This window comes from Pectinophora gossypiella, chromosome 18, assembly GCF_024362695.1.
Source record: "Pectinophora gossypiella chromosome 18, ilPecGoss1.1, whole genome shotgun sequence".
Lineage (NCBI taxonomy): Eukaryota > Metazoa > Arthropoda > Insecta > Lepidoptera > Gelechiidae > Pectinophora > Pectinophora gossypiella.
In genome coordinates, this window is record NC_065421.1 from 9,997,770 (window position 1) to 10,012,921 (window position 15,152).

At 35.9% G+C, this 15,152-nt stretch overlaps 2 protein-coding genes across 2 annotated transcripts; one reads left to right on the forward strand and one right to left on the reverse strand.

Moving 5' to 3' along the window:
• Positions 1-282: 282 nt before the first annotated feature.
• On the reverse strand, positions 283-2,762 carry LOC126375130 (kelch-like protein 30). The gene is made up of 4 exons (XM_050021977.1): positions 2,599-2,762; positions 1,297-2,309; positions 854-1,200; positions 283-671 (listed from the first exon to the last, which is right to left on the reverse strand). Exons 1-4 carry the CDS (start codon positions 2,734-2,736, stop codon positions 433-435), a joined length of 1,737 nt encoding a protein of 578 aa, XP_049877934.1. The 5' UTR covers positions 2,737-2,762; the 3' UTR covers positions 283-432.
• A 1,145-nt stretch (positions 2,763-3,907) lies between these two features.
• On the forward strand, positions 3,908-11,218 carry LOC126375139 (DNA repair protein RAD51 homolog 1). The gene is made up of 7 exons (XM_050021990.1): positions 3,908-4,170; positions 4,288-4,487; positions 4,680-4,827; positions 5,043-5,251; positions 5,735-5,864; positions 6,728-7,031; positions 10,540-11,218. Exons 1-6 carry the CDS (start codon positions 4,081-4,083, stop codon positions 6,971-6,973), a joined length of 1,023 nt encoding a protein of 340 aa, XP_049877947.1. The 5' UTR covers positions 3,908-4,080; the 3' UTR covers positions 6,974-7,031; positions 10,540-11,218.
• Positions 11,219-15,152: the final 3,934 nt, after the last annotated feature.

Below are 15,152 nucleotides of genomic sequence, written 5' to 3' on the forward strand. Positions count from 1 at the left end.
TTTTTAAGTTTTACACATTGTACATAACATTGATTGAGTTATTGTAAAACCAGTGTCAATGATTAGGAGTAATATTTTAGAATCGCTTTTACATTTTGTATGAATTTAATGACAGAAAATTTATTATATTGTTGACTACTAGTCTCGACGAGATCGCATAAAATGCTGTCATTTTTAAGTTTAATAAGTATTAACAATAATTCGCCTTATTTTAATGTAGAATTGTACAAATTGTATGTACACATTAATATTAGTATGTTTGTAAATGAATGTCGAAATAAATGTAAATGAATAACAATTTACGAAGTTTTATTTTTATCCTTAAATCAAAGTATACAATAATAAAATTAGTAAAAATTTGACTAAAATCTTTTTGTTGTATTAAAAATATATTGCTGTTTTGTTTATACTTAAAAATAAATATGTACTATTTTATTGATCACTATACTTCATAAGATATCTTCGATGATACTGTGAGATGCTTTGGGTGACCGGTGGCATTGTCATCACTAGACTGCAAGACCCTGCTACGTCATTAATTTTCGATTCTGTATCAGATTCGGCCCATATCACCTTTGGTTTCTCGTCTGCTACAGTCCCAGTAAACTCTTCAACTGCTAATGCATCGGAGTGGCCACACATGGTCCTAGTGAAAAACAATAGTCTATCACCTGAAAAAACGAACAAACATATAATAAACATTAAACAAAATACGAATATCTATTCTTATAATTATGCTTCATTCAGACTGCTACTAAATTACGTCTAGAACGATAAAATTCTTAGTAGCTATTTAATTTATAATACATAAGTTCAGGAGAATACACTATAATAACAAGTATAAGATGTTTACCCAAATTACAAATAGCAGCAGGCGGATTACCAAATGAAGCTATTAAATTCAATTTCTTATCTACACCTGGTTTAAACCTGTACAAGTAACTAAAGTAATTCTGTGTACAGTAGATATATCCATTGTATGACACCATACAACTCATCCGTATATCTGTGCCAATGATTCTAATCCAACGGTCCCTGTCTCCTAGGTCTTCGTACTGATAAATGTTGTTGTGTCCAGCAGCATAGACCTTGCCTTCATGAGCACAAACTGCTGGATTCTGGATTGCATCAGGCAGATTTGCAATTTTCCTAAAGGTTCTTTGTTTTAAGTCGTAAATTATTGCTGTATGTAAAACTACCCTGAAAGAGAATTGTAAATCTTGAATTATAGAAATCCAAATCCACAAATAAATGAATATTTTTCAGTACAAATGTGGGATGCTAAACAAAACTGACCTAAACCCACCTACACCTCCAATAATATACAAGGAATCATCAACAATGGCGAGGCCCCCGTGTCTTCGGGGAGGCAAGTCGGCTCCATGATGAATCCACTCCTTCTTCAAAGTGTCGTACACTTTGACATCTTTCATGAAAATCCCCGTGCCCCTACCATACTCACCACACACAGCTACTAGTTTCATTGGACCCCAAGCAATAACACTCCACCCCCACAAACTCTTCTCAGCCACCTCTAACCATTGTACAAAACCAGATTTTACAGTAAATGTGTATAAGAAATGATGAGTCAACTCAGGTTTTTCATCTTTCACTTTCCAAATAGGAACTGCTGGCTCATAGCAAAGGGTACGAATTCTACTCTCTCTCACCAAATTGATCACCTCATTATAAACCCTCTCTGTAAACTTTTCACTCAATACTGACTTTTGTTCACTTATATCAGGTATTGTTAAAGCAACATTCCCAATAAATAATTCTAGGATACAGTCTATTACTTTTGCTGCTAAACTGACCTCATAGTCTTTTATAAGTTTCTTTATTTCAACTAACTCACTGATTGTTAGACGTTTCATGTCTAAACATCCTAAAATTATTAACAGAGCATCTGCACCGGTTTCTTTGTGCGTAATCCATTGGAAACCAAATCTAAAGACATCCAACTCATTGCCAGCATCTAAATAAGGGTGTGCCAGATACCAGAACAATTTATGTATTGATGGTACATATTCAGATTTCATATTTCTAAAGGAAAGAAGTCCAAATGCTGCACACAGCTGTTGCAATTTTGAATAAGAAGCATTGTCTGCTATAGCCATGATCTCCATCCAATTGGAAATAGACATTTGAAGTTCTAAAGTATATTCAATTTGTTTTATTAGTTCTGTTATTTGTAGAAAATTTGCTGCCATTGCCAAGTCGCCTATAGTAGACAGGGAGTACTCAAAAAGGTCAATGATACCAATTTGCATGTATTGAATTATTATCCCCATTGAATGAGCATCTACAACCTGAAATCAAAGAAAACATAATTAGAATAATAAGAAAAGTAGTGTGCCAAATAAAAAAGCAGATTATATAAGTTAGATGTCAGAATATCAAAGCAACTTTATTCTCTAAATGTTAGAAAATAATACTTAATAGAAGGTAATACTTAAAAAAATCGTAGCTATAAAATCATAATTATCTTGCCTGGATCCTACTAACTACTGGAATCATTGATTTTAATATGTTAGTATGCTGGAACCATCTCGCATCGATTATTACATTGAACCCCATAATGTAAATAGTAATACTCACATCTATAGCAATTTCTTGTTGTTCATTTTCCATAAAATTACCACTGAACATTGCACGAAAATAATCGCTGTGCTCGCTAAGCACGTCCTTGTTTACTTTGAAATTTTGACCTCCAACTAATAATGTTACATCTTCCATGTTTGGTTAAAATATTCAACTTAAAAGAGTTTTGGGGTAAGTTAGGTATCTATTAATTATTTGGAAAACGCCGAATAAGCTAGAATAAAAACACAAACAATGCCCGCTAACCGCACATCAAAACATGTGACGGACAGTGTCACTGTCACTTGCTGTCACTGACTGTGAAATGAATGATTTTTTTTTTTTTGTTTTTGTTTTCCCCGAAGGGTAAGGCAAAGGGAACTATGCCCATACAGCCATGTCTGACGTATTTTTTTTCTTGATGATTAATGAAATGATGAAAGGTGATGATGATGAAACCTAAGCCCCCACCCTCGGAGTAGACTCCTACTCCGAACTCCAAACGAATTAACTCAAAAGTCCGCATAAACTTTTGAGTTATGAAGCGGCTTCCTGACACGAAGCGAAAATAGGCAGATACACTTTGTTTATTGAATACTCCAATATAATAACACTCGCGAATGTCTTCCGACTAACTTAATGCGATCATTTACCACAAAACACCACTTCGTATTAATTATTTAGATTATTCAATGAAGAAAGCAACTGTCCCGTTCCCGTCTCCCGCCAAAAAGCCGTGAAATGAATGAGTGAGTGAGTGAATCAGTTTATTTATTTTTTTTGTTTTGGTTTGGGGTTTTGGAATCCAATACATAAGGTACACAGCCAAACACAGCGAACCAAATTTAAAATTTAATATGCGAACTCTAAAAAATAAAAGAAAATGGAGGGAAAATTTGACAACTTACTTTGACAGGGCTTTTTGGCGGGAAACGGGAACGGGACAGTTGCTTTCTTCATTGAGTAATCTAAATAATTAATACGAAGTGGTGTTTTGTGGTTAATGATCGCATTAAGTTAGTCGGAAGACATTCGCGAGTGTTATTATATTGGAGTATTCAATAAACAAAGTGTATCTGCCTATTTTCGCTTCGTGTCAGGAAGCCGCTTCATAACTCAAAAGTTTATGCGGACTTTTGAGTTAATTCGTTTGGGGTTCGGAGTAGGAGTCTACTCCGAGGGTGGGGGCTTAGGTTTCATCATCATCACCTTTCATCATTTCATTAATCATCAAGAAAAAAAATACGTCAGACATGGCTGTATGGGCATAGTTCCCTTTGCCTTACCCTTCGGGGAAAACAAAAACAAAAAAAAAAAAAAAAAATTACTTTGACAGTTCATTCGTTTTTTTCTTCTTGTTGATGTTCGTAAAAAATGCAATTTGTGAAACGGAAGGAGTTTTGTTGACAAAAGCTAAAATTCTGCCCTAGATATTGTGTGTGTTTGCGTGTATAAGCTTTGTTTCAATGTTTCGGTGATATTTATTCTGAAGTGAACAGGATGTCTGCTACAGCTTCAGCATCAACTGTGACCGCTGGTGTAGTGGAAGACGAGGATGAATGTGGACCGCAGCTCATCACCAAATTGGAGGTGATGTCATTACGCATATATTTTAATAGAACATTTATTGAAACGAAAATCCCGTAGAATTTTTTAATGATACAATAGTCTTTTAAAAAGGTTAACTAAACTTCTAACTTTTTACAGGGCAATGGTATCACATCTGGAGACATTAAAAAACTTGAAGAAGCAGGGTACCATACTGTAGAATCAGTTGCTTATGCTCCAAAGAAGTGGCTCATCACAATAAAAGGTATTTCAGAAGCAAAGGCCGATAAAATACTTGCTGAAGCATCCAAATTAGTGCCCATGGGATTTACTACTGCTACAGAATTTCATCAAAAAAGGTATTTTCTTTAATCATCAGGACTTATATTATTTTGTATTTGAAAAATACAGTGCTTCACTTAGACTACTGTCTTTATATTTAGTCTTTATTGCACTAAGATAACATACCAAATAGGACAGATATACAATAATAGTAGGAGGATAGTTACTTGTTGATTAAGAGTATTTTGAAGTTTTTATGTATTTTTCAGAGCAGAAATAATTCAATTGACAACAGGATCGAAAGAGCTGGACAGGTTGTTGGGGGGTGGAATAGAAACTGGATCTATCACAGAAATATTTGGAGAGTTCCGCACTGGAAAGACTCAAATATGCCATACTTTAGCTGTTACTTGTCAGGTAGGTACCTAATTATGATTGTTAAGTGTATAGTATAAGGTAATTTGGTTTTAAGGTAAGTGATGGTTACAATGTTGCCGCATATTTGTCACAAATATGGAACTATTTTCCCAAAAATAGTTCTCTGTTGTGTAAAAGAAAAATAGATTTAGAATTTGTGTACTTATTTTTTTTGCCATATGCAATAATAATAAGTAAAATTTTTAAATTCACAGCTGCCCATTGAGCAATCAGGAGGTGAAGGCAAATGTATGTACATAGACACAGAGGGCACCTTCCGTCCTGAGCGTCTACTGGCAGTGGCTCAGAGGTACGGCATGGAAGGTGCAGCTGTGCTGGACAATGTAGCATATGCACGAGCTTACAACACGGACCATCAGACACAGCTGTTGATTCAGGCATGTGCTATGATGGCCGAATCTAGGTTTGTGATATCTTCTATTAAAACTAACCTCATTTTAAATACCCAAGTAGGATATTGAACTTGTGCAACAGCCTTGAACTAAACACTACCTCCCCTAAAAGATATTCTATCATGTAGGTCTATTAGACCTCAATGTAAAATGAAATAAATCAAATTTTGTAGTCATAAAGTATAAATAAGAAGTACAACTCACAATGTCTCCTTTTTCTAAATATTATGTTTGTATACATACATACATAAACTTACGCCTATTTCCCACTGAGGTAAGCAGACTATGGAAAATTCTATTTGCTTCGATCCTGACACATATTCCTGGTATATTTGTATTATAAAGTACTTTTAATTTTTTTCCTAGCCTATTGTATCCCACTGCTAGGCAAAGGGGCCCGCTTTTCCAGCCCTCTCTGTCCTGTGCAATCTTTCTCTCACTCTATGTCCAAAGCATCTAGGTACGTTTATCATAATTATAGTTTTTGTTTTTAGATATTCACTCATAATAGTGGACAGTGCAACAGCACTGTACAGGACAGATTACTCTGGTAGAGGAGAGCTCAACTCGCGACAGGTGCACTTAGGACGGTTCATGAGGATGCTGCTCCGATTAGCTGATGAGGTATGTATCCCTATCCATGGGCATCTTAGTTTTTCCTAGTATTTAAGTACTAATACTGCAAAATGACGACGTTTAGACGTTAAAACCAGAATAGCAATGGCAAAACAAGCTTTCCATAACAAAGGGTGCATATTCAAGGCTAAGATTGCCAAAACTATCAGAAAAAGATGTGTCAAAACATTCGTATGGAGTATAGCCCTCTATGGATGTGAAACTTTGACACAGAAGGACAGAGAGAGACTCGAGGCCTTTGAAATGTGGTGTTGGAGGAGGATGGAAAGAATAAGTTGGACAGAAAGGGTTACAAATGAGGAAGTGCTAGTAAGAGTAAGGGAAAAGAGACAAATACTGAGAATTATTGAGGACAGAAGAGGCAAGATGATTGGACACCTAATAAGACACGACGAATTCATTAAAAACATCATAGAAGGAAAGCTAGAAGGAAAGAGAGGAAGGGGAAGACCAAGAAGAGCTTACATGGAACAGATTAAAGAAAAGGTTAACGTCGTGTCTTATAGGGAAGTCAAGGAATTGGCCTTTGATAGACTGGAATGGAAAATGCTACACCGACAAGAGCGTGGCTCTTAAATTGATGATGATGACTGCAAAATGAAAGAAAATATGGTAAGAAGGAAAGACTTTAATTAGTGATAAGATCATAATTCTATCTTCTTCTATTTATCCTGTTATACCTTTCTGTATGTAGGGCTCGAACAACAGATTTCCACTCCTCGCGATCTCTTGCAGCTTCTGTAGCTTGCCATGACATGTCAAGTGTTCATTCATGATTTTTGAGTCCAGTGAGTAAGAGTAGTATTTCTTTCCCAGATCTTTCATCTGATAATCTTTCTTAATAATTTCAGTTTGGAGTAGCAGTCGTAATAACAAACCAAGTGGTCGCAAACGTGGATAACGTGGGGGTGTTCAATGCGGACACGAAAAAGCCGATTGGCGGGCACATCATCGCGCATGCGTCGACGACGCGGCTGTACCTGCGCAAGGGACGCGGCGATAACCGCGTCTGCAAGATCTACGACAGTCCGTGTTTGCCGGAAACGGAAGCCATGTTCGCTATTAGTGCCGAAGGAGTTACTGATGCTAAGGAATAATGTTGCAGGGTTATAGTGGACTGAATAGCGCTGGAGTTTTGCGACACGGAAATTTACTATATCGTCACTGGAAAGGCAAAATTACGTAAGCGCCAAAAGGCCATTTCGAGAAAAAGCCGTTTAAAGTTTCATTTTTTCGTTTTTTTATCATAACTTTTTACCCAATTATCCAATTTAGATGATGTCAAGGTAAGGTTACATTGTTTTTTAATTTTCTATGTCCAGCAATACATATTATAACTGTTGGATTGCTATTTTAGGATATAGTGGCGCTTACGTAAAAATGACTTCAGTTTACAGTAAAGCAAATTTACTTAACCGCCATCTGGTTAAAATATTATTTGGAAGCAAAATTACTTACAGCTCTTAAGACAATGCATACGAGAACGACAATATTTCTTTAAATATAATAATACTGTAATGTTAGCGGAGTAAAAGTTACTGTAACGACTTTTACACATCTGCTCTCATTATGTAAAAATTGCCTAAAAAGTGATCGATTGATTATGTCAGTTCACCAAAAATTCTTTAAAGTAAGTTTTTGTAATATCTTACATGGGTAAAAAGACGTAAGAGACAAATAATTATTCTTAATACCTCCTTAAACTACTTTTTACTTCAATTGATTTATAAAAATGGCTATTAAAATACTGAAGTGCCAGAAATAAAGTTTCATAAAATATAAATAATAGCGTACAACCCGTTATCTGTTTGTAAAAGTTTATTTTTAACACTTTCAAAGACAGAACGTATACGGACGTTCCGATTCCAAGGTGCCATACTACCTATTATGAACCACCAATGACCCATGGTCTCTGTCCGTGAAAGGGTTAAACGGTTTTATTTAGCTAAACCCGTACGGTATATTTGTATCAAAATTAGATATTGCAATTTAAGTACCTTCCTGTTGTCAGATTGATCTGAAATTTGGTACGCACCTTTAATTCCGATGTCAATACAATATAATAAAATCAATAACATTATAAATCTAAGATGGCAGCCGGTACATAATGGGGGATTACATATTTTTCCAAACCCCCTCAATATGGGTATCAAATGAAATAGCTACACAAATAGAATACTGTGATTATGTCAAAATTTAAAATCCAAGATGGCCGCCGTTCCAAAATAGCGGACTAGGTACATATTTTTCCACAACCCCCTCAATATGGGTATCAAAGATAGGACTACACTAGTAGAATACTGTCATTATGTCAAAATTTCAAATCCAAGATGGACGATATTACAAAATGACTGAAAGAAGGATGTTGCCCTTAATTTTGTCATTGTCATCCACCGTCCATAATATGCAGGGCAGCACAGTGGATCGCTGGGTGGGGTCGCTCCGCGAAGCCTGTGAAATCCCCAGGAGGCTTCTGAGCTTCTGGAAGGAGATAGGTTGGCTTACGTAGTCAACAATTACACGCATAATGGGCCACCTTAGAGTCTAAATGCGGAAAACAGAGCCCACTAACATAACATAACATATGCAGGGCAGCACAGTCGACCATGCAGTAGTATATTTGGGCTCAAAATTGTTTGAATTAGGACAAGCATACGTGGCTCTAAGTCGAGTCAAGTCTCTGGAAGGGTCAAGTCTTTTTAATTCCTCAATAATTCCCCTTATTGTTTTTAAGAGTATTTACCACGAAGTTTAATACACTTTTCCATTCGCTCGAACTAGGTGTTATTTAACATTTATTCCACTCCAAAGTAGAAGTGTTCAAAATGGCTGACTTGAAAGCGTTGGCCGCTTCTTCACCGCACTGGAACCTTTGACCGCGAAGAGTTTCTTTTTTAATTTTAGGAAATGTAAAGAAATCATTGGAGCTTAGGTCAGGACTGTATGGAGGATGGTCAAGAATTTCTACGTTTTCCTGCTTCAAATAATCGTTTGACGAGCGGTGTGTGAGCTTGCGTTGTCATGGTGCAGCATCCTGCACTCCTGCGCATCATCATGCGTCGCTTTGGGTTAGATTTTCGAAGTTCGGCGATGACTTGTGGTATACCAATCTGCATTAACCGTCCTACGATCTTCAAGTGCAATTGTCGCAACATGACCGATTTTCTCCACGAAGGTAGCCACCATCTTCTTTGAAGTGCTTCGAGAGCGAACAACTTTGACTCGTTTTGAAAGACCCAAACTGTGGATTGTTGTTTGGAATCAGGATAATAGCATAAATCCAAGATTCATCACCACTGATGATGTCGTACACGTGATTTGACTCTCCTCGGTTGAACCTCTGAAGAGTTTTCTTACACCATCTGACGCGGGCTACCTTATGATCGTCAGAAAATGCGGGATGCAACGGCAAACTAGTTTTCTCACACCAAGTGCCTCATTCAATATCGTTTAAATGGTTGTCCCTGAAATGCCTAATAACGCCTCTATTCTCGGTATGTCACATGACGATTTTTGAGGATTAGTTGTCTCACAGCAACGACATTATCTTCAGTGAAGGCGGATGTCCACGCTCGAATTCTAAATACCAGCGTTCGATGGCTCGCAGACATGGCACTTCATCGTGGAATAGAGATTTTAACTGTTTGAAACACTGAAGTCGCAGTAGGCCTCTTCGAAAGTTATAGAAATTTTTTCTTTGTAAGATTCATTTTCGGACGCGACCTGACAGATTCAAACCAACGCTGTGACTAAACAATTGCATTAATCCTAATGCTTTCAATTGTTTTGATATTCGAAATTCCAACAAATTTGAATTTAGAGTTCTCAATTCAAAATTGGCGCTAAATATGCAAACGACAGAACTTAAAAAGTATAACAAAGTCGCTTTTTCTGTCCCTATATCCCTATGTACGCTTAAATCTTTAAAATTGCGCAACGGATTTTGATGCAATTTTCTTTAGTAGATAGAGTGATTCAAGAGGAAAGTTTATAGGTATGTATAATAACATCCAATAAATAGTGTAGAAATACTGATTGCATCCGAGCGAAGCCGGGTCGCTAATAAATTATAAAATCAATTCTAAAATAGTTTTACTTTTAGATCTATTGTTAAAAAATAACTTCCTGGGAAACTTACTGCTAGCCCACAAACTTGCTTAATAACAGCATAAAAATGCGAAGGCAAATTTACGTACACGCCTTACTTATTCTAAATACTGTAAGTCAAAATTACTTATACGCCATTCACTGCATAAACATGCTAAGACATTTTTTTCTTATACGCCTTACTTATTTTAAAAGCTGTAAATAAAAATGACTTATACATAGTCTATTTTTTATTTTCAGTAGTCCAAAATTACTAATAAAATTATACTTTTCAAACTATAGAATGCCAAATTTACTTAAAGTTAATATGTAGTTATTATATAGGACCACAATATTACTTATACACCAGTCACGAAAAAAACACCAAAATCTTGTCGTTTAAGAAACTGGAATTGAAAAAAGTCAACTATTTTCAAATTTACGTAAGCGCCAAAAAAGTGCTCGTATCGCAATGCTACCCAGACAGATCGACGCAGAATGAAACGCTGATTCCGAATATATAAAAAACCCAAAATACCTATTTTGGCGCTTACGTAATTTTGCCTTTCCAGTGACGATATTATAAACTCATTAGGGTTGTACCACATCTGACAGCACGCATACTTACCTCGCTATCGCTTCGTCGATTCTGCTGCCCGCGGTTGCTCTCTCTCGCTCCAGTAAATGACGGTACTGAGTAACAGAGAAGGATAGAAGCATAGGAAAATGCAATGAGGTGCTGACAAAATGTGGTTCAACCATAATCCACTTAATATTTGCCGAATCAATGTTTAATTTCTTTGTAATTTCATTCTTTACTTTATAGCAGTTATGCCTAGAGATATACAATGCATTTTATTTGGACAATAATAGTTAAGGAACTTTTTTAAATGTAAATAGACAAACTTTTTCAAGAAAGTCTTTGAACAAAAAAATATGAAACACTAATCTTTTTTGTCAGAAATCTCTTAAACTAAAGATCCAGATGGGATCTGTATGTGAAAGATAATTTTAAACTTATAGCCATGCCAATGATATCACTAAAAAACTATGAAGAAACGCTTTGGGAGTATTCAAAATATAAAAACTCAATAAATACATTTCCACTATGGTTATACAATTCTTTATTAATATGTAAAAAAAAACAATAAATAATGCTATAATTTAAATCCAAATCACCGTTCAAATAAAAAAAATGTCTAGTTTATAAAGGCGACTATACTTATGGTGTGTAGGTACGAATTGATAGCCTTCGCCGTATCACATAAACAGTACATATTTTAAAAGCATCTATTTAACAATCTATTGCGTATATACAGAAATATAATTGATTTTTATTATTGCTGAAGTATACAATTTGTTGTCAATAAACACAATGATATATTTGTCTGTGGTAATGTTCAATGAAAAAAAAGGAAAGTATTTTGGACCAGAAGGCCCAGACAGTTGAATTTGGTGTTTGAAACCATGTCACATTAACTTTTTTGACAAATTGTACCGTAAGTCTCATTAAATGTCAAATATGATAGTGTGACAGGGTTCTAAAGTGGGTACATGATATTACTCATGACTGTACGTGTACAGTCACGAGCATTAATATGTATACACTTTGGTACCATGTCACATTAACTTTTTTGACAAATTCAACTGTAAGTCTCACTAAATGTCAAATATGTTAGTGCGACAGAGTCCTAAAATGGGTACATTATATTGCTCATGACTGTACACGGATCACGGTACCGGACTTGCACCAATGAGTTATTAAAACACAATTGACTTCACCATTATAATCGGCGATACTGCGCACCATCTAACATGTTGGTCTGACTAGCTCGGTGAAGTTTCGGTACTCAGTTCATCGTGCGATGGATGTACATGACTACCCCAATTCGGAATACAGTCGTGAGCTAAGGTTTTGTACAGTCATGAGCAATATAATGTACCCACTTTAGGACTCTGTCGCACTAACACATTTGACATTTAGTGAGACAGTTCAATTTGTCAAAAAAGTTAATGTGATACGGTACCAAAGTGTATATTAATGCTCGTGACCGTACAAATGATATTCCAATTTAGTTTCTTCCTTCGCATTTTGGAAACAATCAGGTTTACAATTAATAATAATTATTGTTGACACTCATTACAAAAATAACTCACTACAAAATTTATCTTATATATATCGACTTCATATTTAAATGTATTATTCTATACGCGTATCTGTATCATAAGACATTTCAATTATCGTATAATATTTATTTACAGAAGAAAACAATATGAATATAATTTTACATGACAAAATAACGGGATGAAAATAGACAGTTTTATTTAAACAAGTTTTAAAGTAAAAAAACCTTTTTTCTATAAATTCTAAACTACCCTTTTTATCTCACTCGATCTTACCTTTTCTTTATTTTTAAATACATAATAAAACTCGAGCATGTAAACTCTGTTAAAACTATGACGCGTATTCAAACGTCAAAATTCTACTAAATATAAAAAAAAATCAGGACAACACAAATACATTTATAATTAATGTGAAAGCTCCGTGAGAATACTACTAAAATAAACTGCTTTTGATAATATTCCCTAACTCAGTGGCAATACACGTCAGGTTTTTTCACCCGGTTTCTGGATCCTAGAACCCGATTCGATTTTCAAACATTTATGTATGACTACTAACCCCTTGGTTGATTGGGGAAGGCCTGTGTTCAGCAGTGGGACGTTTATATGTTATTATGTATTACTACTAGAGAAATTCAACATACTTTATGTTGATAGTAAGGGTGTTGTGTTTACATATTGTGATGAAAATCACATCATTAATTTAAGAACCACACTTATTGGTGTAGCATTCTCTAAAAAAAATACATGGATGTATTATGGTATAAATATTTTGGGAGTGGATGGACATCCATCCTAGAAATATAAGAATATATTCTTCAAGAGCAAACACACTAACTGTATCAAGCCATGCGTCGATAAGTACTCGTATATAAATAAATTATGCAATTTAGTGTATGGACACCTTACTATTTTTTATTTATATGCCTATGCCTTAAGGAATCGACACATGGCTCAAATAAGGTCGAAACTGACTCCTTCGAAACTACTAACAAAACTAAACATTGACGTTCACGAGAAATAAATAAAAGTAACAATCAGTCAATATTCAATTTCATTCATATAGATTAAAAACAACTTAATAAGGGCGATTTCGAGGTGGACTACATCCGGCACCGCATCGCACTTTCCTATGCTTCTATCCTTTTCTCTCACTCAAAACCGTTATTTGCTAGAGCGAGATAAAAAAGAACCCCACTACGGATGCCGTCTCGATTGCGCCGCGTGTGGTGGCATTATCTCGCTCTGGTTTTTTTTTTGACGTGACTTATTGTAGATTTGCCGCAGATGGCATTAACTACTTGGCCGGACAAATGGGGAGCGCTGAAGGCTCTCACCCGGTACAACGTTTAAGACAACAGCCTGAGGGTGCCCAGTTGGGCCCGAACCTCGGCTCAGGGCGTCGTCTGAGAGGAGAAATATTGGAAAGAATTAATCGACTCTAGTGGGTCGATAGCGATAAGCGCTGAATGAGGGAAATCGTCGACCACGCCGGCGGGGTCTCGGTATCGGGGTCCTGAAGTGTTTGGTGTCGCGAGCTGATTGGCTGCCTCTATGGCTAGAGTAATCGGGTCGTCGGGATCGTATATTACGTCCTTCGGACGCCGATACTTTTCAGTACCGTCCTTAAGCGGAATGTATTTGGAAGCCGCAACTACCAGGGGATTTGGGTGGTGCGGAGCAGAATCTAAAAAAACGTTTTGAAGTCTCGCTTTGGCAAATGACTGTTCTCAGTGTGAGAAAAGGATAGAACTATAGCAAAGCAACATTTAAACAAATTTACATCGCCAAAAGCTATAAACGTGTAAGTATCTACAGGTATAGACACGATTCGATAAATTGAATGATTTAAGGCTATGTCTGGTATGTTTTGTACGTATACAATGCAACAAGCAAACAGAGCAAGTTGTGTCTAATATATTTCTCATGAACGTATTCCTATGAGATCACAAAAACCAAACCCAAGTCAATCTCGACCTCGCTTATAAATATTCACACCCAAATATTATGTAGTTACAATAATAAATTAATTATAAATTACGAGGCACTATTTTCAACGCTATAATATTAACACGTTAAATATTGTGTTGGAACCAAAACTTGTACACAGTGCAAGCGCATTAAGTTTCTGAGCTGATTCTATAATAGTCACATGATATTTTTAAATCCAAATATCCTATGACTATAAATGTGTTATGCTTTGCCAAAAGATTTCGCTAATATATACGGGCATCTAGGTAATTAAACTCGATGCGCTATTTTACTATATTCTGTATATGTCCTTAACGGAAATAATTCTGAAAATAGAAGCAATTGGGTAGTTTCCTAGATCAAAGATAAATTATGAAATTCCGATTACTGAATTAAGACAAATATAAAGGTGACAAAAAACGTTTTATTTTTCTATTTAACCTATTTATGAATTTTAATAAAGAAAAATGTAATAATACGAGGGTGGATCGAAAAGTTCGCGGCCTGACATACAACCGTTTATTTTGTTTTTACAATACTACCCTCATTGGGTCTATACATTCTTCAATTTTCACAGTACGAAATTTTGTTGCAGTAGTATTTGTGGTTTATAAGTTATAGCGTGCTAACAGAGACCGAGTGTGCAGTTTTTTAAAAATGGACAAAATTGAACAACGTGCGGTAATCAAATATCTGTTTAAAAAGGGATTAACACCGAAAGAGATCCATGATGATATGACGAAAACATTAGGGAAATCTGGGCCATCATATACCACTGTAAAAAAATGGGTAGCAGAATTTAAACGTGGACGAGAGAGCATTGAAGATGACCCTCGCTCCGGCCGGCCTACGGTCTACGACGGAAGAAAACATCCACAAAGTGTGTGATCTCATATTGGAAAACCGAAGATTGACTATTAGGGAGATTGCAGACACTATAGGCATTTCGTATGAGCGAACACAAAACATCATTATCAATGAACTCGGATTTTCTAAGGTATCCGCTAGGTGGGTCCCCAGACTGCTTTCAGTTGAACAAAAACGAATTCGTTTAACAATTTCTCGCGACTGTTTGGAGATGTTTGAGGCTGATCCGCA